At 41.2% G+C, this 23137-nt stretch overlaps 1 protein-coding gene across 1 annotated transcript in view; it reads right to left on the reverse strand.

The window, feature by feature from the left end:
• SGTB (small glutamine rich tetratricopeptide repeat co-chaperone beta) overlaps window positions 1–23137 on the reverse strand; it is a 134605-nt gene that overhangs the window by 72627 nt on the left and 38841 nt on the right. Inside the window, exon 4 of the mRNA XM_086962963.1 lies at window positions 5934–5991. Within this exon, the coding sequence (XP_086819089.1) occupies window positions 5934–5991 (58 nt within the window). The remainder of the gene's footprint in view (window positions 1–5933; window positions 5992–23137) is intronic.

The raw sequence follows: 23137 nt of genomic DNA on the forward strand, positions 1-23137 counted from the left end.
CCAACAAAGCTCAATGCTTCCATTATGACTACAACAGCAAGAGAACCGCAAGAAAACGACAGAGTGTGGTCAAAGTACTTGTTAGGACTGATTGCAGGGAGTACGAATCACAGTAAGGCTTGAACCAACCGTGTTCTGTCTAGAGTTATTGCTTTACCATTAGAAATGATTATGCAAAGGTGTGTAATACACAAGAGGAGGGCAGCCTAAGAGAGGAGTATGTGTTCATTCCACTTTGGGAGATTAAGGACCATTGTGCTTTTGTGAACTGCTTCTGGAATCATACCAGAAAATGCCTTTATTTTGTTGGGAGATGGGAGCATGCACCAGTTGCTGTGTTTAGCCACTACTGCGGAGACTACATGGGAATTAAGTGGAAGCACAGGCAGTAAGGAGTTGATGGAGCAAGGTACAACTATAAAAAAGGGAAGGAGGGCAATGCTGAGGACAAATATGTGACACAACCGATTAACTGCAAGACTCAGTCTGGAAACCATGCATATACTGCCTTTTTGGAATGGGCTTTTATACTTAGATGTGTGTTAGAGTAAGAGCTCCATTCACTGAGTGGAAGATTCTTTGTCTGGAGTTCACGGTGGAGCCTTAGTTTGTGGGCATAGACATACGTTGAGGCCCCTTGGAATATTAAAGGTAAAAGTATTGGTTGCACATTCGAAGTATTTTGGTACAGAACTGGATTGTAAAGGTGTCCAGGCTTCTCCAGAAAAACTGCTGACCTTCGGAAATCCATAGAGCAGGGTAAGGACATGAAGAATTTGGAAATGAGAAGCGTCTAGCAGGCATTGGGAACACTTTACCTTTGCACGCTAAGTGATATGATCAGAAAGCCCTTTGTTAATAAAATAATAACTTCATCACATGATGAGGACCACAGAGAGCACCTGAGTACCTGTTGATAGGGAGGGGCTCGATGTAATGTCTGTTTGATTGCCAGAGTATAGGACACGGTGGCGAGATGACACTTTATCTGATGCAGCATTAGTAGATTTTAGACTGTTCTGGGCACAGAGGATGAAGAGTTCACAGAACAAAGAACAGACCAATTGTTGGCCAGCAGACACATTGAATTGTCTTTCTGAAACTCTTTCCTGTGCTAGCCGAAGGGTGCGCGTGGCATGGGTGTCTTGCACACAAGATGGTGTTTGATCCACGAGGACAATGACATTGGTGATTGTTGTTAATTTGCAGATGACCAGGCATTACTAGGTTTTATGGCCTTTGAGCAAATCTGTCTTCTTAAATCTGTAATGCAATATACATTTTACAGAGAAGCAACCCATGAGGTGGAGAACAAGACACACACTCTCAGTCAGTGGACTCGGTGAACTAACAATCTGCACTAGGAGGAGACTCTCCATCATGTGTTGACTATTTCAAGAGGTTAGGTGTCAAATAAGAAAATGACCTTTCCTTGGCTAAACAAACTAATTCACTATTATCTACTTACTTTCACTATTTATATCTCCTAACTATAATGTTTTCCTTCCTTCGATATGTCACCTTGGTAAATACTTTTGACCTGGCAAAGCTAGAGCATGGCAATGCCTTTGATGTAGTGCCCTCAGTATGCTACGCAGAATATAAAATATTAGGCTATTAGTATACAGCCTGAAGAAATATGATCATGTCACAGCAAATTAACAGAGGTTTTGGGGCTGCTGCCTTTCAGCTTATCTTTTTTTAAAGTCCTATGTACTACTCAAAGGAGAATCTCTATTGAAGGCTCTCTACCTATTGGGAACGGCTGCCCCTATTCTCCATCTCTCCTCTCTTCCATCGAAATTCGACCTTCTTATTGTGGGTTCCTATATTTAAAAGCTGTCCTGTGGGCGGAAAAGGCTTTTCTGTACAGTATGAACTATCTTCCGCTGTAAATATGACAACTGTCCAACCTTCAGGTTTTCAGACAGGCAATTAAAATATAGATTTTTCTCTGATGCAGTCCTTGTTATTGACTTACCTGTCACATCCATCTTTCTAGTCTCAGCATCATGAAGCCTGTTGATAAACATGTGCTCTATAAATATACAGGGCATGATTTGAACAAGTTACTTACCTTAAGTAACGCTCTTTCTTGTGGATACTTTATAAAAACAGCACATTCTTCAGCGGAAGAGAATTCTTTCGACTGATTCTGAGAATTTTGTAGCAGTGATCCTGTGAGCCAACAGGTAGTGTTGTGCGACTTTGAATTGACTCCATACCACCCCGGAAGTGACACAGGGGAGCAGCATAATAGCACCAAACCTCATTGCTGAAATCAGTCTTTTATATTTCCCTTTACGCAAACTCAGATGCAGAGCATGAACAATTGTTGGGAACAATGTGCATAGTGCTAACTTGGAACCTTTTTAGATGGTAAAAACAGACACCTCCACAGGGAGAGCAGTAAAGGATCTGCCGTTAGAGATTTATCACCATAGAATAAATATCAACACGGTACCTTCCCAAGGTAGTGAGTACAGGGAGTAGGCTCAGACCAAAACATCTTGAAGAACCGAGTAAGAACAGTGATATTCCTACCGGACCTGGCTTACAAGGCAGTAATACTTTGTGAGCAAATGCCCCAACGCCACGTTACAGCTTGGCAGATATCAAGGAAAGGTACTCCTTGAGCCAACCATGGGTGGAATGGGATCTCAGACCTTCTGGGGGCTGCTTCTAGGCCAATATGTAGAAGATCCTATTGCATCGGACTATCCCTCTCAACAAGGTCCTCTTCTGCTCAGCATTCAGATAACTTCAGAAAAAGCTGCTCATCCACTCGATGATTGTTGGTACAATCAGTGTAAAAAGTTCAAACCCTTTCGGGAATCGAGCTAATGGAGTCTCTCCTCCTCTATTGAACGTTGAAGGTTAACAAAGAATGCTGGCAGATTGATGGAGAGGTTGTTCATGGCAGTTTTTATCCAAACATTTATTCATGATGGCTGAACTAGTTTGGAGAGAAACAGAGGGGATTTCTATATAAGACATTGTGGGTTGTAATGGTGCAAGCCAATGCATGCCATTTGGTATGTGATGCCAAAGCTCCCCAAAGAGCATGACTATTTGTATTACCCGTGGGATCCTCGGAGATGAGGTTGCGCCAGAGGGTGATTATACAGATATTTAAACGAGCACAGCTTAGATCAGAGGTTATTCCTGCACTATAAATGCACTTGAAAGACCAGTTATTATATACAAGATTTGAAACAATGTGGAAGGAGCAAGAGGAATAGGGGGACATCTCCTTAGAATAGGCACAGTCGCAGAGAGATATTAGTGGGATACTCATCAGTCATATCAGGAGCGCGGGGAGGTGGAGCTAGGGTTGCCTGGTGCAGGTGATACATAATTCAATGCATCTAGTAGAGTGGATAGAAGAGTAAAGGTTTGGATTACCAGCTATTCCAAAGGGAAGAAGGCATGTATGCATGCAGAAAGAAGGGTAATTAGGAAGCAGCAAGGTTAGAGTTTCATGTTTCTGTAGTAGTCTTGTTGGTATCGGATGGCTGTAAGGGTAATCACTGCCAATTCACAAACTGCTGATTAGTCACTCTGAGAAGAGTAACATGGTTGAGGACAATGATGAGTCACGGATAAGTGGCATTGGTAGGGCTTGAGCGAGATTAAGAAATTGGCCAGGCATTCTCCTGGAATGGCCCAGCCTACTGCAGAGCCCAATATAGATGGTGCGGGGAAACAGGTTATAGTGAACTGTAAAAGGATGAAAGTGTCTACGAAGATGGAAAGGGACTGAAGGGGTATCTCTTTGTTTGGTTATAAGGATTTTGTAAGACGCATCCCAGAGTTGTTTAGGTAGGATGGTGATGAATCTATCATTCTTAGAAACATACATTTATATCACAGCAATTCAAGAAGCGATAGATATTTTAATGAGAGGTGACAGTGTCAACAGAGGGAGGAACAGAAAATTAAACCATTTGAAATTAGGTAATTCTGCTCCTGAAATGATTAATACAAAAAAGAATTAGTTGTATGGGAAATTAAAGGAGGAAAAGCGATGGAGATTGAGCCCTCTTGTTGATCGTAAGGTTGAAAACTAAAAGCTGGTGGTGAAATTGAGTTGTGGTTAAAATAGTGACTGTGGGGTTAGAGGGTTGACTTGGGTGGGCCAAAGAGCAAGTTTAGCTTTAAAGCTAGGGACAGCAGTTAAAGGGTTTGGGGGTGGTAATTGTATTTATGTATTAGACCATTTTGGAACCACAACCCAATTTTCAGAATGACAAACGTTCCTGATCCACCTAGCTGTAATGGACATGAGGGGGTCGATTTTTTAACGTAACTAAAACACCGTGTGGTAGCACACTGTAGTTCACAAATATCACATTTTCCATAGAAATGGCCAATAAATTTGCCCAGACATACTGTTTTAATGATAAAACTATAAAGCACGCAAATGTGTAAAATCAGGTTTCAGTAAATATTTAGCATTTGTGCATCATCGATTAACCCCTTGGCCGCGGCGGTAATTTCGCTGGGGGGCTTGGGGGGGTCACGCGGCGCCGCCATGCTTGTGACAGAACCACTCCATCACGAGCCACGGGCGCGCTATGTGCTCATGACGGAGTGGTTCAGTCACAGCCCCGCCCGCTCATTACTTCAGGCGCGGAATTGATGCAGCGTGGGCGGAGCGGCCGCACGTGACGGAACCACTCCGTCATTAGCACAGCACGCCTGTGGCTCGTGGCAAAGTCGTTCCGTCACAAGCACGGAACGGGTTAAAGTGCTTTGATTTGTTTTGGTCCCATCAAATCTGTTTCCATCACACTTACAAAAAATATATACTTCATTTTTGCTTTCCTAATTGCTCAAAGTGTACAGTTCATTAAAAGGTATTTACATTTTATTGTGTATTACAAATTTATAACCAACAGCTTTTCCATTCACACTCCCTGTATCAAAGCAAGATTGTCACATAATTCAGTTTACTTTTCTCTCTCTAACAGCAAAGTGAGAGGAGTTTGTAAACTCCAAACCACATGTTCATAAAATAACCAGCAATTTGTTAGAAGACATAGTCTGATATTTGCACTCTGTTATTGAAGCGCATCAACTGTGACCAGATAAATACAGAATTTAAAGGCTTCGTTATTTACTGCTTAAACATTCGCGACCCACTGTAAATCAGCTTGCAGCTTGACCCACAGTTTGTGAAACACTGTATTAGACTGCTCAATGGCATCCTAGTTTATCACTAGGACTTAGTTTGTTATTTGAAAGCATAGTATGTGTCTCCAATCAAGGAAATATTTTACACAAAGCATGCATTTATGTTTTACACACCATTCAAACCAGGGAAGAATAACTTGGGAGTGTTACAGGTTCCATCTGCGGAAGGCTATGGAAATTTCCTTAAAGTACACTCCACCCCATTCTAAAAGTTTGTAAACTTCTTCAGGTTTAGTGCTGCCATCAACTTTGAAGATCACCCTTGTGAAATGTGCAGATGAAATATACTAGCCTCTTCAGTATCCCTGATTAGACAAGCATAATACTGAGCAGGGCGCTGGAAGGTATAATACGGAGATGCAGCACTGGAGAAAAAGATTGTGGGTTTTCAAGGTTTATTGCTGATCATGGCAGAACAAACACATTACAATACAGAGGGTCCAGAATTGGAAAGGATGCTGCTAATACTGAGGGATCTGAGCAGTCCTTAATCCTACCTCCACCACAGTTGTACGTAGAAACACACAAACTGAAACACATGCACACTAAGAAACATTGACAATTTAGAGATACACCAAATCACCAAAATTAATCAGTGACTAATAAAAAATGAAATAGGTAATCAAGCAAAGCGGCTATAAACAGTTACAATAAAATATGAAGTTTTGTTCATTTCCAAAGTCCACATTAATACAGTGTTGCGCATATCCCTATACACAGTCACCAGATAGTGTTACCTTCATCCTTTAGCTGGATGGCTTTTTCTGGATCTTCATGCAAGGAAAGCTTGTTGTTCTGAAAAATAAATATTTATAAGCTGGGCACAAATTCTATCAAGTGCACAAAAAACGATTTGATAAGTGGCCAGATTTTCTAAAGAATTCGAAACATACAAGCCGATTTGTTCCAACACAATTGTGCACAGCCCAAAATATAGTCACGTGTTCATGTATTTTTCCTTGTCTGAAAGAAGAAATGCTTTAAAAAGCAACCATATTTTGATACAAAACTCAGTCATGCAGTTTAGGTGGCTAAAAAACAAAAGAGGTGAAGGTTGCAAATGACAGATGACAAATAAGAGGTGAAAATACAATAGAACTAAAGCTATTAAACATTTTAAGGGATGATTATTAAGAGATGACATGGGAAAAGTTGGCAACAGAATACCTATTGACCCTTAGTGAGACTTCAATTTAGAGAGGTATGGATTTTAAACTGGTCTTGAAAATTGTATGGATGGAAAGGCCCCGATATCAACTGGATATGCAGGTGACAGGCACATAATAAGGGAATCACTGTATACAGGCTGCCAGGATAGGCAGAGATAGTCAGTTAAGGTTAGTATTGCACAAGGGCACAGCAAAGTAATTAGAGTGGCTGTGAGGCAGAGATGGAATGGGTCGTGGATTACCTCTATACCACCATGAGAAGCTACAGGTGTCCACAAATTCACAATTCGCTGAACAAAGAGTTAGGATGAGATTTAGTACTTCACCGGAGGAACAAGCGGATTACCCATTACCACCAAACACCAATTAGATGCTCATGGTCCTTAGCCTAAGCAGATAATAATCTACTATTTGTTGGGAAACATTCCAGAAGGCTTCATGACCAGACTACCATTCCACCTTACCCAGAGAGTCTCCTTACCTACTTTGGCTTAATATCTAGCAGTACTAGGTAAGGAACAAAACCTTGACGCCTTCCTGGTTATCATGCAGTTGCTAAAACATAACTCCAAATACTCCTTCACACTTCACACATATCAGAAATATTTTTTATTAGTATCAAACATGCAAAGTTCTCTATGCAGACACAGAAGTTTCCTGGTAAATAAACTGATTAGATCACATGAAACCCCGATGTAACCTCCTGCATCATCTTTCTGTGATCCTCCTTTCGCATTTAAAGGGAACTGAGAATCCTCCTTTTTCTGGAAGAAACTCTACATATGAAGTACAATACCCAGACAGAATTTCCTCCTCTAAAGGGGTATTATTGACTTGCACACAATCTTGTGCATCTTCTAAAGTGTTGGATGAGATTATTTGAAACCCCCGACTGACTTCTCAGCAGATGTTGTTATGTGAATTTGTGAAGTGCACTATCACCCCTAAAGGGTATCCTGGCAACTGGCAATGAGCAGGTGTGTGTTCCTAGCCCTGCCTATGGTGGGTTTGTTAATTTAAAAGTCAGGTCTTCAACTTCTTGCAGAATTCAAGAAGAGAGAAGGGGGCCCTGATCCGCAGTGGGAGGCCATTCCACGCAGTAGGAGTGATGTAAGAGAACGCCAATCCTGATCTTGTCCCGTCCATGCGCGGGTTGTGTGTGAGTAGGAGTCCTATGGAGCGGAAGTGTCTGAGTGGTTGGTGGAAGGAGATGCGACTGCTAAAGTAGGTGAGGCCTAAGTTGTGTAGTCCATTGAATGTGTGTGTTAGGAGCATGAAATGAGCCAGTGAAGCTCCTGGAAATGTGGTGTGATGTGAATTTTGTGTGGGAGTTTGAGGCCGAGCCTGGCTGCTGAGTTCTGGATGGTGTGTAATCTTATAGTGAGTTGCTTGATGATCCTGACATAGTGGGGGTTCATGTAGTCCAACTTTCTGGTGACTAGGATGAGAGTGGCAATTTTTCTGGTATTGCCTGGGTGCCATTTAACGATTGTCCTCAGCATTTTCAGGGTGTTGAAGCAGGATGCAGTGACGGTGCTGCCTTGTGAGATCAGTTGTAGTTTGCTGTCACTGATTATTGCAAGGCTCATGACATGGCTGCTCGGTGAGGCTCCGAGTTCGGCCGGTCACCAGTTGAAGACCCACGGTGAGGTGCTTATTTATTTTCAGTTGTAAAGAGCATGGGCCAGGCCCAATGGGTAGCAGAGCTCTTTTCAGAGACCCAGTTTTATGACCAATACATGTACATGTACATGTACATGTATTTATATAGCGCAAATCGCCCACATCGCAGGCATCTATGCGCTTGCTTAGGGAACCCGTCCTGGTATTCCCCTGTGAGATAGCCCCGGCAGGGTATCCACAAGGTGAAAGCCAGGCATCCCGCCGCAAGGGGCCGTTGTGGAGATTAAGCAAGCTATTGCCCAGAAAAGAAACACAAATACATTGTGGGGATACATTTAACTCCATATTAAATAAGAAGGCACTGTATTTAATGCTTGAGCTAAGCACCCTCTCTAACACAGAAAATCGCTCCTTTCAAGGTAAAGGCAAAGGTAGTCTTAATGACTTTATTCCACTCTTGCGGTCTTATAGACCAAAGACTATCAATTTTGTTATCCTACAAATTGGCCTGAGTGACCTATATCACTTATGTTTGTTCTTTGATACAGATAAAGTTAACCATCATCAGGTGGTTGTCCCTAGTTTTCACTAACTTACAATCCAAATAAGGGGATCGTACGTAGGTGGTCTATGATAGACTCTCACTATATTCTAGAGTAACTGTAAAAAAAAATGATTGTAGCCTGTTTAGATGACAAGCTCATGCTAAATGCTTTTGGAGGAAATTTGCCAGACAACTATTAACCTCTTCACCATTCAAAGTAGGAAGGGGGCTGTCAAGCCACAACGGTAGTTTGAACGATATTGCTCTAAGGCACATAAAAACCTTATGCTTGAATTAAAACACACTCCTTAAGACCCGGGGCTGTTGAGACTGTGTAGATATAACTACAAGCAGATTATTGCCCACAGGAAAAAAAGATCTAAGAGCAGAAGCGTGGGACAAACTTAATGCAGCCAGTTTAAATGAGGATTTCCATTTGTTTTGGATTCTGTAAATGACCCCTTTCTCAAAGATGATCATAATTCACACATGGATGTCGTTATTTCTCCAAAGGACTGGGTTGAGCATTTCACAAAGGTCTATAGCTGTAGTGATGAAATTGATAGACAATTTGATTGCGTTTCTCCAGAATGACAGGCAAAAGCATGGAGGTAGATCCTGAAGTCTTGAAGAGGAGGTCCGTGCTCTGTATTGCACACAGAGAAATAAGGCTGCTGGCCCGATGGTCTTTCAGCTGACCTCTTCTTAGATAACTCTGAACTGTGGGCTCTGCTGCGACAAATATTTTGAGGTGGTTAGCCACAGTAGAACCCCTGAGATCAAGTCATACATAATACCCAAAGGTAATGGATCTGACCTCCGATGTATTTGCCCAATTTATTTAATTGACATTACTAGTAAACTTTTGGGCAGAATTCTACTTGAAAGTTTGGAAGAGTGGGTTAACGAAAATGGGTAATTTTCTGTAATACAAAATGGGTTTAGACAGGGACTAGGCACCTTGAAGCAGTGTCTCAATTTCCACTTGGTCATCACCAAGTATACCAAGACCAACAGTGGTTCTATCCCCCTTGGCTTTATGGATTTAACATCAGCATTTGACTGGGTGGACACAGGGAAGCTGTGAATCAAGCTATTGAATATGGGGATTGATTCCGCTTCGGTCCACTTTTTGGCACGCATGCGCAATGCAGTGATGGGGCGTGTGAGGTATGGGAAGAAATGGGGAACTCAGTGACCCAATCAATATGAAATGGGATGTAAGGTAAGGGTGTGTTTTGGCCCCTTATATATTTATTCTGGCTTTACTTTAATGATCTAGAGAAGTTTCTTAATGTAAATCAGGCTGATGTACCAAAAGTTGGCGCTAGGAAAGTATCCGCTCTTTGGGTGCGGACGATTGATTCCAAATTGCAAGAATGGGAACAAGTCTGCAATAATTATTGAATAGGTTAAATGGTTTGAGTTTAAGGACTAATAGTACTAAATCCAATGCTACGGTCATTGAGAACACATGTACTACCCTAAAGACACAATATATCAACGGTCAAAAACTGTCATACGTCCCAACCTTCTCATATTTAGGTGTTCCTTTCGACTATAAATGTTTATGGTCCTATTCAACTAAGGTCAGGAAGTTAAGGCTTGAACAATCCACTGAGGCAATTTTTATATTTGTAGGGAAGTTGGGAAAATAAACCCCTAGATGCCATGATTACTAGCTACTCCACACGTTGTCTTTCTATGGTAATGCACGGAGCAGGGGTCTGGGTAACTGTGAAGTGGATTAATTACAGGTTGCTGAAAATAACTTTTTAAGAAGTATTTTGGCTATCCCAAGTAGTATCCCTTTATCTCTCTTTCATGCTGATTTGGGACTTGTTCCGTTAGAGAACCATGTCAAATTAGCACCGGAGAGTAAAATGGGTCAAACAAGAGACCTCACTTAACTGGGCTCTAATTAATTTAAAGTGCAGAGTCTCACATGGTTACGTTTTGTAACAGAGCATCTTGCCTTCATGGGTGGAGTGTATTGTTATGATAATCCACACTTAATGGTCACCATTTAAAAAAAAAAAACAACAACATGACTTCTTTGCCCTATGCGCCTGGTAGAGGCATGCGAAAGAGTTAAGAAAGAAGCATTAGAAGATTATCTCCCTCTTATTTCTTCTAAAAATATGGCACCATATTTGGTGTTTTCCCTTTCACACTCACCAAGATGTCCCCTAATTACATTTAGGTTTGGCATTGCCCACTATTTGGTATCATATCCTAATACTGCTTATCAAGATTCGTCTTTGGAAGCTTGCCCCTGTGATTCATCAACAGCTCAGTCTCTTTTGCATTTTTTATTTTTCTGGAAGTTATATTCTGCTCCTCAGAAGCAGTTTTGAATTCCCTTATTGAAGCACTGAACATCAGAAGCTGTAGACCTGCCTTGTGTTACCTGCAGCTACTGCAAACAGTGCATATATGTTTGATGGTATATACATTAGTATCTACTGCAGTTTGACTGAGAAAGCTAGTAGGGAAATAAACACCTGCCCCCGCTCTCCTTGTGGCAAGTGCTGACTAATAAGGTAAGGGCATTTTTATGTTTTTTGCCCACAGCTTACCTGTGTTTTTACATACAGAAAGCACTTGTTGGTATATGTTCCATTTTTACTATTGATAACTCTGGAATATTACTTTGGATGCACTTTCTTGCATATATGTATTCTTACCCACACCTAGCACCTAGCACTTTATTGATTTAAGCTCCTTTTGTTTGATTGATAACTTTATGTTTTGTATAGTGTGAGGACCAGGTATTGTCACAACTATTTTTGTAGCATTGTTGTTGTTTATATTTGTTGCAATGCTGTGTTGTGTCATGAGAACTAATAATTTGCTGTTTTAATCTTTTTTTTATTTGTTTTTAAAATGTGTATGAATGTTGTCTTTTATGGTGCATATTTGGTGCACCAAATAAAGATTACTTGTACTTGCACATTAAAAGAAAAAGCTACAAGATAATGATACAGCATACTGATGGAGCAAGGTCTCGGAGAAATAAGACTTGCTCGGAGCAATCCGCTCGTTTAACTCACTAACAAGTTAATATTAACTTTTTATGGAAACTACTACGCATACACATGAACACTTTATGGTTAGCAAAGCTTGCATATTGACCTACTAACGCAGATAACATTGTAGAAGGACCAATATCGCTTTATACGGGAAATTTGTTTTGTGCATGTGTCAACTACATCTACGTAGTATGACGAGATCATGCTTGGAGAGAAATTCTAGCTCATGAGCAGAAGTTATTAACATAGGGGCTTGAAGACTCGCATGTATGGCACCTGCTTATCTGAAATAAGAGCAAGCTATTTTACTAATGCTAACGCGGGGATAAGTCTAATAAATAAAATGGGATAGAGTAGAGGTTGGTGGTATACAGTGCAAACACTTATTTTGAGAAATTAACATCTGTCTTTTGACATTTTTCATTAGTGCGTCATTAGTGCGCATGTGGGCCTTTCTCGCATAACTGAATTAGCTGAATGACGCGAAGCTTGCGCATGCTCACTGAGGGAAGTCATGAAGATCAATGACACAAGCAGTTGAAAGAAAGCCAATAACTACTGCTACAGCCTGGGAACAGATGGTGGAGAGTTCAACAGTGAAATGTTCCATTCATCGTAGTATCTTACACATTACATTACGAAAATTAAGGAATCGCAATTAAGAAATCGCAAAATTTTTTGCGATTTCTTAATTTTCCTTAATTGCGATTCACAATTTGCGAATTGCAATTAAGGAATCCCTTCCCATTGATTCCTATGGGCCCTGAGGCCCATAGGAATGAATAGGAAGCCATTCTCATTTTGCGATTCGCAATTAAGGAATCGCAAAATGAGAATGCTATTTCAAGGGTGCAGGGGGGGTCCCAAGGACCCCCCCTGCACCCCTGAAATTTAACTTTAAGAACATTTTTCACACACACATGCCCCAAGGACATGTGTGTGTGTAAAATGAAACTTTCAAAAATGCACTTTTGTGCATTTTTGAAAGTTTTACCAAATTACCATGAAGTTCAACTTCATGGTAATTTACCTCTTTGCGAATTCGCAAAAAAAATATTCATGCATTGCATTTAAGAAATCACAAATTGCGATTTCTTAAATGCAATCGCAATTTAAGAAATCGCAACATAATTTGCAAAAGGCCGAATTTTGCGATTCGCACCGTTTGCGAATTCAATTTACCTTGATGCATGTGGGCAATAATGTTTCAAAATTGATACATGTAGTATATGGGAATAAAATGTATGAATAAAAAGTAAGGGCTTGGGTTTGCGAACAATGGTTTGACTGAATGGAAACCATCCATTCGTTTTGATATTTAAAAAGTGTTTTTTGTATCAATGAATGTATATGCTATAATGCTAAAATGTTTTATCAAATGTCAATAATCATGTATTGATTTTATCAAATATTACTTTCTATAAGGAATTAAAATGTATCCTATGTGCTAAAACAGTAGTCGATTATTATTTGTGTGGTGTACGCCACCTTTTATGTGCTACTAGGTATTTTGCCTGGGTGTTTTATTCACATATAATGACTGAATTTTGTGACATGTAAGCCTGGTGTGATGAAGACCCTCCTTTGCTGGACCAATCAAATTTTGCATTTTCCTGATATTGAAACATTAATGGGTGGAACATCTAGAACGGAAGGTATAACTAAGATAGCATTAGTTAGTTAGTCAGAGCTGAGAGCTGAGAGCTGGAGAGCGAGCTGATGGAGAATTGCTGAGAGCGGAGACCTGAGAATGCTGTGGAGAGTAGATGATGCCGAGGGATGCTGAATTGCTGCTGAAGATGCCGATTGTAGAATCTAAAGCAGAACTTTTTATCCTGAATTTAATTGGGTTAGATCTAAAGATTGCAGAAGAATCTCAAAGAGGAAGAGAGTGTCAGAAAGAGGTGCGGCGCAATCGTCGGTATCTCAGAGAGGGAAACTATCCTGTCCTGAAGTCTTTGTCTCCTGAAATCTATCTCAGGGGACCCCAACTAGCCCCTTGGTCTTCCACACCATCCTTGGTAATTATACAGTTCTGTTATTTACTAATATTTTGATCTATTCTCTCTGTCCTCTCCCTTTCCGGCATCAATTGTTGCGTGAGTCAGAGATAAATGTATTGTTTTATTAATTTGAATTTTCTCTCCTCTGAATGATGGTGACTGCACTGTATTGAGATTGTTCACATGCAACTAAAACTTAGATAAAGTTTTGAAAACTTCTTGAGTTTGTGGTGATTTACTTAATGTATAGAAAAGACAGTTTATGTTAATTGTTGCCATCAACTAGTTTCAACTAATGGTACATCGACCAGAGGAAATAACTTGCTGATTTGCGAAGGGTTATTTGAAATTTAAACAGAGGTATTGAATAAACTAATTCTAGGCAGTTTGTGATTTTTTTTATAAAACTTGAAAACCCCCAGCGGTTTAATCACTGGGTGTTTTATGGGCCCAGGTGAGTATGTAGTAGTGGAGTATTTGTTGTTGGTAACCCGCTGGATCAGTTTTCTGGCAGCACAGCTATGGTTATTATTGACTAGTTTGGTGTTAAGTATTGACTATTAATTATTGATTTTTGTGTAACAAAAGAGTTAGCGTCTTGTTTTATGTTGTCTAGAAGCACAGGTACAATGGATACCTGGGCATCCCGGGAATGGAATTTTGAATACCGGGTGGTGACAGAAGCCATACTGCAGAAGGTTACTTGTCTGTTGTCGTAATACTGAGAAGCTATGGAGGGCTGGCAGTGTTACATTAGGGACTATATCGTGGAAAAGTAAAGTGCGAATGATAGCAGAGGGTGGTACCAGAGGGACATAAGCCTTATCTCCCAAAAGGGGTATCGCTGAAGTAGAAACGGGTACACCCCGAGCATGAATGAAGGGTAAACAGTGGTTCTACTCGCAGTGGAAAGAAGTGCTTATGTACTTCGGAATAAGTTGAATCTATATTTATCCAGTGGAGCAGACACAGTAGCGCTGTTTTTATGTTGTTAATTTTTATTAGGAAAAATTTAAGAAATAAGTTTCGTATAAACTTGTGAAGGGAGGGTCAGTCGCAGGAGTTTTACTGACGTCACAGAGAGCCGCGCTAGGATTGGTCAAAGCAGCGGGCGTGAGAAGGGAGCAGATGGTAAAGGGAGGGTCAGTAGTGAGGAGCAATACTGACGTCACAAAAGGCCACGTTAGTATAGGTTAGACAAGCAGCGCAAGCCTGAGCTTTGATTGGTAGCTAGATAGAAGCTTTGTTAGGATTGGTTAAAAAGAAATTGTATGTTGAATTCTGATTTGATATTTGGTGGGAGTCCGCTGAGATAGTACGAGACATAGGTAACAGAACTCGAGGGTTTACGGAAGACGCTTTTATATATCGTTTGTCTAGAATGTATGGCAAATAAAGGAAGAGGTCGTTAATAAAGAAAATTAGGAATTTCTTTAAGAAAGATAAGCCTGTGTTGACTAGAGAGGGAATTCCTAATCCGCCACCAAAGACTCCTGCTTCATTTATGATGATGGAAAGAGGATATCATACTTGTGTATGGTTGGAGAATTGGATAGAGTATACAAAAGGTGATGGTGTTCTAGCGTTTCCAGAACATGGACGTTTAAAGCGAGAATTCTTCAGAATTTAAGAATCAGAATGAATGATTAAGAGCCAAGACCTAGGTTAACTCAGTATGAGGTTTTGGAAGAATGGGAAACTGACGCATTTGAACGAGAGACATTCAGAAGTGGTAACAGATTTAGAGGATTTTTACCAAGATATCCTTATGAGTCACATGAGGATCAGATGAAACAATGGAGAAACGTTATGGTATCAGAAGGTTTATATCCAGTGTGAATGGCTGAAGAGCAGGCCAAAGGCAAGTGTAAGGAGAAAACGAAGCACACGAATATGTCAGGGTATGCAGAATCAGATGTTGAGTTATTGGAAGATATTTTAATAAAAACCCTCCACCGTATCAAGAGGTACCTAGTAGGGTCACCACGAGTGCTCCAGTGTTGGTTGTGTGGTTCCACAGATTCTTCATAATACATCAAATGTTAGGGAGTTACAAGATAACGAGAGAGAAGCTTTGAATAAAACTAGAGACGAATTAGTTCAGAAAATAAATCAGTTGAATCTGAATACTGAAGCCTTGACAGTACCAGTGACAATTGATCCTGTGATTCCATTGTATGGAGATAAAAAGAGTAGTCCCAAACCACAAACTGTAACAGTACCCTTAAGTAATTTTAGAAAAGAAATAGTGATGTCTGATGATCAGGTCAGTGAGAGTGATTCGGTTATTTCAATTATGGATCTTCCAATTATGGAACCCTTAACCAAGACCCCAAAGAGAGTTACACCTGAAAAGACGAAAGAAAAAGTTACTACAAGCCCTAGTGGAGCGGGAGGTTCAACGATGGTTACTCCTGAGGATGTAGAGAGATGGGCCCAATGAATAGAAAAACTAAACTCACAACCAGAGGTCCTAGATATTAGCAGATTGAAAGTGGATTTGGAAGAAATGATAGCTGGTTATGTAAGCACAGAAAGATTGAATATTTATAGTGAAGAAGAATTGTTGTTTTTGTGTAAAATCATAACGAGAAGAGCAAAGATTTTTCATGAGAAGTTAACAGAGGTTGCTTCAGAGATTGGAATTGATATAGAGAGATTGAAGTTGTTGCAGAAACCATATCGATTGGAGTTTACTGAAAAGGATTTAAAAGAGACTGCAGATAAAAGAATTGATGAACATTTTGAGAAAATGAGGAGACATTGATACATAGAACTAGATGGATAAGAAAGAAAGAGGAAGCACACGCTTTGTCTGCATTTCCAATAAGGGAAACAGAAAACATTAAAAGGGTATATCCAATTAGGGAGGTACCTGGGGGTGGATATGTTCATGTTCCATGGAGTAGACAGGATATTTTGTCATGTACAAATGATTTGCTCAGGTTGAGAGAGAAACTTGTTGAATGGTACAAGCAAGTGGGAAGGTTTGTGAAAGTTTCAAAGGTATTGTTGAAAGATTTGGATGGTTTATTTGACATTGTAGTTCCTGCTGATTTATGAACAGAGTCATTGTTTATGTGTACTGTACCTCACTATGCTCTTGTATCTGATGTAACTTGTAACTATACGATCCTTAATGTAAAGCGCTATATAAAACTTTATAAATAAATAAATAAATAAATAAATAAGGAAGAAATGTCCTTGTCAAGCGTGCAGAAAGCTATGGACATTGGAAGAAAGAGTGTAAGACTTTTCAGAATAATAACGGGGCAAATCAAAATTTAAATTCGCACATGCAGAATGAAATGGTTGTGAACCAGCAACAGCAGCAGCAGGTAGTTACTCCACAGTATCAGGTGCCACAAGCTCCCATGCCAAACCATGTGAAAATTCAAAAATACAGTGCGAACACCGGATTTCAAGGAGAAATTGGTAAGAAAAACCCTGTGGTTTCACAATATTTTTTACAGAATGATGAAGAAGACTCAGACTATGTGCAATGACGGTGACTGAGGGGGGAGGAAGAAGAGGAGTGCCTGCTTGGCGCATCCTTGCCTGTAGATCAGACAGGTCCATTTATTGATGGGAAAGTTGAAGGTAGTGACATCACTTTTTTATTGGACACTGGTGCTACCAGGTCTACTATGAGAGCAGCAGACATCCCAAACCTACCCCTCTTGGGGGAGACTATCCAAGTTGTAGAAGTATCAAACAAACAGATTAGAACCCCAGTTACAAGACCAATGGAAGTGCATAATGGAAATTTTAAAGACATCAGTTTGTGGTGTGTGATTCAAGTCCAGTGTATTTGCTAGGTAGAGACCTATTGTGCAAGATAAACTGCGCAATCTATTGTACTCCTGATGGGGTTGCTTTCCAAACACCTGATGAGGACATTGTTTACAAGATGTTGCTAGCTAAGCAAGGGACAGAAGTAGAGGAGATGTTTTTACTAATGACTTAAAATGAATTACCAGAATCAATCAATCAGGGGTTGGTGAAATGCGCTACTCACCCATGAGGGTCTCAAGGCAATGGGGGAGGGGTAGGTCTAGCAGCTCCGATCAGTTGAAAAGCCAGGTCTTGAGTGCCCGTATGAAGGTGAGTAGGGTAGTCGAGCGTATTATTTCAACTGGGAGAGCGTTCCATGCTGCGGTGGCAGTGTAGGAGAAAGCTCTGCCTCCGGCTCTGCTTCGGTGGATCTGGGGGACCTCTGCCAGGGCGAGGTCAGAAGAGCGAAGGTTCGTCTTGGGTTTGTGGAAACTCATTTGGTCATTGAGGTATTTGGGTCCGATGTTGTTCAGGGATTTGTACGTGGGCGTGAGTAGTTTGTAGGTGACCCTCTTCTCAATGGGGAGCCAGCGGAGCTCTCGTAGGTGCGGAGTCATGTGTTCCCGGTGTGGTAGTCCTAGGACGAGCCTGGCGGCGGCGTTTTGAATGGTTTGAAGTTTGCAAAGTAGTGATTTGTTGATTCCGGCGTGGAGGGAGTTGCCGTAGTCGAGCCTGCTGGTGAAGAGTGCGCGTTTGACGGTCTTTCTGCAGTCTGACGGAATCCATTTGAAAGTCTTTCGTAGGGTTCGGAGGCAGTTGAAACTGGCGGCAGGAATAGCGTTGATTTGGCGGTTCATGGGGAGTGAGGAGTCGAGGATTATGCCGAGGTTCCGAGCGTGGTCTGTTGGGGTCGGAGGGGAGGCCACCAAGAGTCGTTCCAGGCTGAGGGGCTGGGTCCGAAGATGAGATCTCGGTCTTTTCGGAGTTGAGTTTGAAGCAGCTGTCCTTCATACAGGTGGCTACTCCACTCATTCCCTCCTGGAAGCTCATTTTGGTGTCTTCGGGATTTCTGGTGAGGGAGAGGATGAGCTGGGTGTCGTCGCGTAAGATATGATGCTGAGTCCGTGCTGTCTGACGATGGCGGCGATGGGGGCCAGGTAGATGTTGAATAGGGTCAGGCTGAGAGAGGAGGTCTGGGGGACCCTGCAGATCATGTTGGTGGGTTTGGAGAGGAAAGGGGGGAACATGACCCTCCGTGTTCTGCTGGACAGGAAGGATCGGATCCAGTTGAGAGCGTCTCCGCGAATTCCCCTGTTGGGGAGTCTGGTGGTTTGTGTGCGATGTGAGACGGTGTTGAAGGCTGCAGAGAGGTCGAGGAGGATGAGGGCTGCGGTGTGTCCCTGATCGAGCAGCATGCGGATGTCATCGGTGGCCGCGATTAGAGCTGTCTCAGTGCTGTGGTTGCTTGAGGAAACCAGATTGAGAGGGGTCCAGTATGTTGTTTTCTTCGATGAAGGCTGTAAGCTGGGTGTTCACGATTTGTTCTGAGACTTTGCCCGCGAAAGGAAGGCGGGAGATGGGTCTGAGGTTCCTGAGGTCGGTTGGGTCCGCCGCTTCCAGTCCATGGGGCAGGTGCCCGAGGCCAGGGAGGAGTTGATGGTGCGGGTTAGCCCGGAAGCGATAGCCCTGATGGCTCTGTGGAAGATGTGCGGGGGGCAGAAGGTGAAGTTTATCCAACACAAAGCTATATAAAATTAGTCTAGAAATGAAAGCAGGAGTTTCTCCAGTGATTGAACAAATGATTGAGCAAGGAATTTTGAAAGAAATATTAGGGAGTCCTTGTAATTCACTAATTATGGGACTTAAAAAGCCTAGTGGCAAGTACAGAATAGTGCAAGATTTGCAAAAGATTAATAAGATTGTAGTGCCTTGTTGTCCAGTAGTACCAAAGCCAGCAGTGATCCTTTAAAAGATACCATGGAATGTAAGTTGGTATACAGTGATAGATTTGTGTCAAGCATTCTTTTCTATACCTTTGCACCCGGATAGCCAGTATTTATTTGTTTTCCGGTTTGGAGATTGTGTGTTGGCATGGTGCTGAGTTCCTCAAGGGTATACGAAGAGTCCCTCAATTTTTAAGCAGATCTTGAAAAAGTGTCTTGAGTCATTAGTAATACCCAGAAAATCAGTTGTGGTTCAGTATATTGATGGCCTATTGGTGGCATCAAAGACACAAGAAGATTGTGCCACTAACACAAGTGCATTACTGAACCATTTGGCCGAAGGAGGGCACAAAGTGTCACCAGAGAAATTGCAGCTTTGTCAAACAAGTTAAGTACTTAGGGCATAAAATAGAAAGATGAGTTCGAAAAGTGACCCCCGAAAGAATACAAATGATCAAAGAGAAAAAATTACCTCAGACCCAAAAGGAGATGAGAATGTTTCTGGGAGTGGTTGGGGCTGTAGATCAATAGATTCTCCCTGCTGGCAAAACCATTGATACAACTGACTTGAAAAAGAGCAAAGGATGCGATTGATTTGGATGATGTATGTTTGGTAGCAATGGTAAAGTTGCGAAATTGTCTGTGTGGGGTGCCACCTTTGGGAATGCCAGATTATACAAAATAATTTGCATTATTCTGTTGTGAAAGAGAGAGTTGTGCACTTTCAGTTTTGACACCCAGTGGAGTTTTTCTCTGCCACTTTGGATCCTGTGGCTTCAGCTTCCCCTAGCTGCTTACAAACAGTAGCTGCTACTTGTGTGAGTCTGGAGCAAAGTGAGTCGATTGTGATGGGACATCCAGTTAAGGTTTATGTGCCACACTCAGTTGAGATCGTTTTAACAAGAACTCGAACGCAACACCTCACTCCTAGTCGACTGACTAAGTATGAAAGAGTGATTTTGGGAGCAGAGAATGTGACAGTGATAAGGTGCACAATGATGAATCCTGCCACATTGTTACCAGATCCATGTTGTGAAGAGGTGAAAGATTAAGCAGATCATGATTGTTTGGATGTGACTGAAATGTGTACAAAACCTCGTCCAGACATAAAAGAAGTTCCTTTGATGGAATCAGATCATTTATTGTTTGTGGATGGGTCATGTTTGAGGACAGAAAAAAAGGTCTAAGTGCTGCCTATGCTGTATGTAAAATTTCAGGAGTAATTGAAGCACCCTGTTTAAGAGGAGTCAAGTCTGCACAAATAGCCGAATTGGTGGCCTTAACAAAGGCATGTAAAATTGGGAACAATTGGAGCGTAACAATATTTAGGGACAGCCAGTACAGGTTTGGGGTTGTGCATGAATTTGGCCAGCTCTGAATGCCGAGGGGATTTCTGACTTCTTCAGGGTCTCCTATCAGAAACAGTAAAAATATGAAAGACAATTGCCAAAAGAAATAGCAGTGGTCAAATGTGCTGCACACCAGTCAGGAAATGACTATGTGACGGCGAGCAATAGATATGCCGACCAAATTGCTCAATACTGTGCAAGAAACGAATCAGCCATCAATAAGAAAATGGAAAATGTTGAAACCAGCTGCCATCTGATGTTTTTCTCAGCATTAGAAACATGGGATGGGGTCAGACAATTGCAGGAAGAGGCTGAAGAGAAAGTGAAAGAAATCTGGATACGGTCAGATTGTACAAAAAGGATAGAAGATGAAGTGTGGGTGTACTTAGATGGCAGACCAGTCATGCCAGACTGCCTTCTCTCCCAAATGGCAAGAGTATACCATGGAGCAACACATATAGGCAGGGATTCAATGATCAGACTCTTCAAACAGAATTGGTATAATCCAAAGTTTAGGGTAGTCGCAGAGAGCCTTTGCCAACGATGATTAATCCGTCAGCAGAAAAACCAAGGAAGGAAGATAGTGGTTAGTTGGAGAAAAATTGGAAAGGCAGAAGGACCCTTCACCAGGTTACAATTAGACTTTATTGAGTTGCCACCATGCAATAGACTAAAATATGTTTTAGTCATAGGGTGTTTGTTTTCAAGATGAGTGGAGGCATACCCCACTAGAAGAAATTACAGTTTGACAGTTGCTAAATTATTGCTGAGGGAATTGATACAGAGATTTGGTTTTCCAGTGACTTTGGAATTAGATTGAGGACCTCATTTTAATAATGAAATTATCATATTAATATGTGCTGCATTAACATTGAACAGAAACTGCGCTGTGCTTATCGTCCAGAGGCTTCTGGAGTAATTGAACAGCTTAATGGCACAATTAAATCAAGGTTAGGGAAGGTGTGTGCATACACAATGTTGAAATGGCCAGATGCACTACCACTTGTACTGATGAGTCTCAGAATCATCCCTGAAAGAAAAACAGGATTCAGTCCACACGAAATCCTGATGGGAAGGGTAACGAGACAAGCATTCATTCCTGGAAATAAATTGAATATAACTGATGATCTGGAATTGGACTATTGCAAGGGATTGGCTGATATGGTGCGTTCTGTCTCTCATCAGGTTGGAGAAGACGCAGTTGAAAGGCAGCCTAGTCAAGTCAATGATTTGAATCCTAGAGATTGGGTGTTAGTGAAGAAACATGCCAGGCTGGCACCCAAGTGGGATAAACCACGACCGGTTATACTGGTCACTACAACAGCAGTAGAGTGTGCAGGTTTACCCAATTGGATTCATACGGATCATACCAGAAGAGTACCAAGTCCACCTGAACAGCTAGAGCAACAACTGACTGAGCCAGCTGAACCATCAGAAGCTGAAGGTGGTGAAGCTGAAGAATGTAGAGATAGATGAAGAGGAACCCAGTACAAGTCAAGAAGACTGGAACCAGTGATGGAAATACCTGAAGTTGCTATCAAAAGAAGAAGAAGAAATACTCTAGAGAGACAGGAAGTGTAGAAAGGAAATGACAGGGGAAGAAGAGCATACTCAGGAAGAAATGAACAAAGCTATCAAGAATCCTGAGCAGGGACAGATAGAAGAAGAACAAGTTCAGGCGGGAGAAGAGCATATTGAAATAAGACCTGAACCGGATCAGATAGGGGTAGAAGAACAGGTTCAGGCAGAACAAGAACAAACTACAGAAAGACCTGAACAGGATCAGTTAGATGTAGAGGAACAAGTACAAACAGAAAGTGAGAAAGAACAAGAGAAAATTGTGCCTAGACATAGTGAAAATAAAAGAAGCTTAGAGAAAGACAGAGATGGTGAAAGTGCAGTTCAAGTCAAAAGAGTTAGAAAAGGTGACAATTGGCCATGTGGAGTTAAAAGACTAAAATATTATTTAAGGAAAACAAGGAAGAACCAAGAGCAAGTAAATGAAGTTTCAGTCAAACTGAACAAAAGAAGTAATTAACAAAATCCACAGTAAGAAGCCCAGGATTGAAAATCTTGAACAGAAAATATAAAGCTCCTGAATGGACCTACATCATACTTGAAGAGTTTGAAAATTTAGATTTACGTTAAGAATCAGAGAGAGACTCTGTCAGTCAGATTGATGAAAACAAATTAAAGCCACCCTAAGATAAAGATCACATTCTTCCTTTAAACTGATTGAGAAAAGAAAAGAGGAAAGAATATTGAAAATGGCAGAAGTTAAAGTCACTGAACAACCAAAACGAGGTTGTGAACGAAAGTGCTTGTTTATGTAGTATTTCATTAGTAATTTTTACATGGTTATTTTTAACAGTGGTAGTACCTTTATTAATAGTAGCTAATAATAGAAACAACACAGTCACTAATGAGAGAATAGATACCAATACAGAAAGTACTAAAACAGAACTAGAACAAGTAGCTGAAGCTATGTATCTTCATGGTGGATC

The sequence above is a fragment of the Lissotriton vulgaris genome, chromosome 3_1, assembly GCF_964263255.1.
Source record: "Lissotriton vulgaris chromosome 3_1, aLisVul1.2, whole genome shotgun sequence".
NCBI classification, from domain to species: domain Eukaryota; kingdom Metazoa; phylum Chordata; class Amphibia; order Caudata; family Salamandridae; genus Lissotriton; species Lissotriton vulgaris.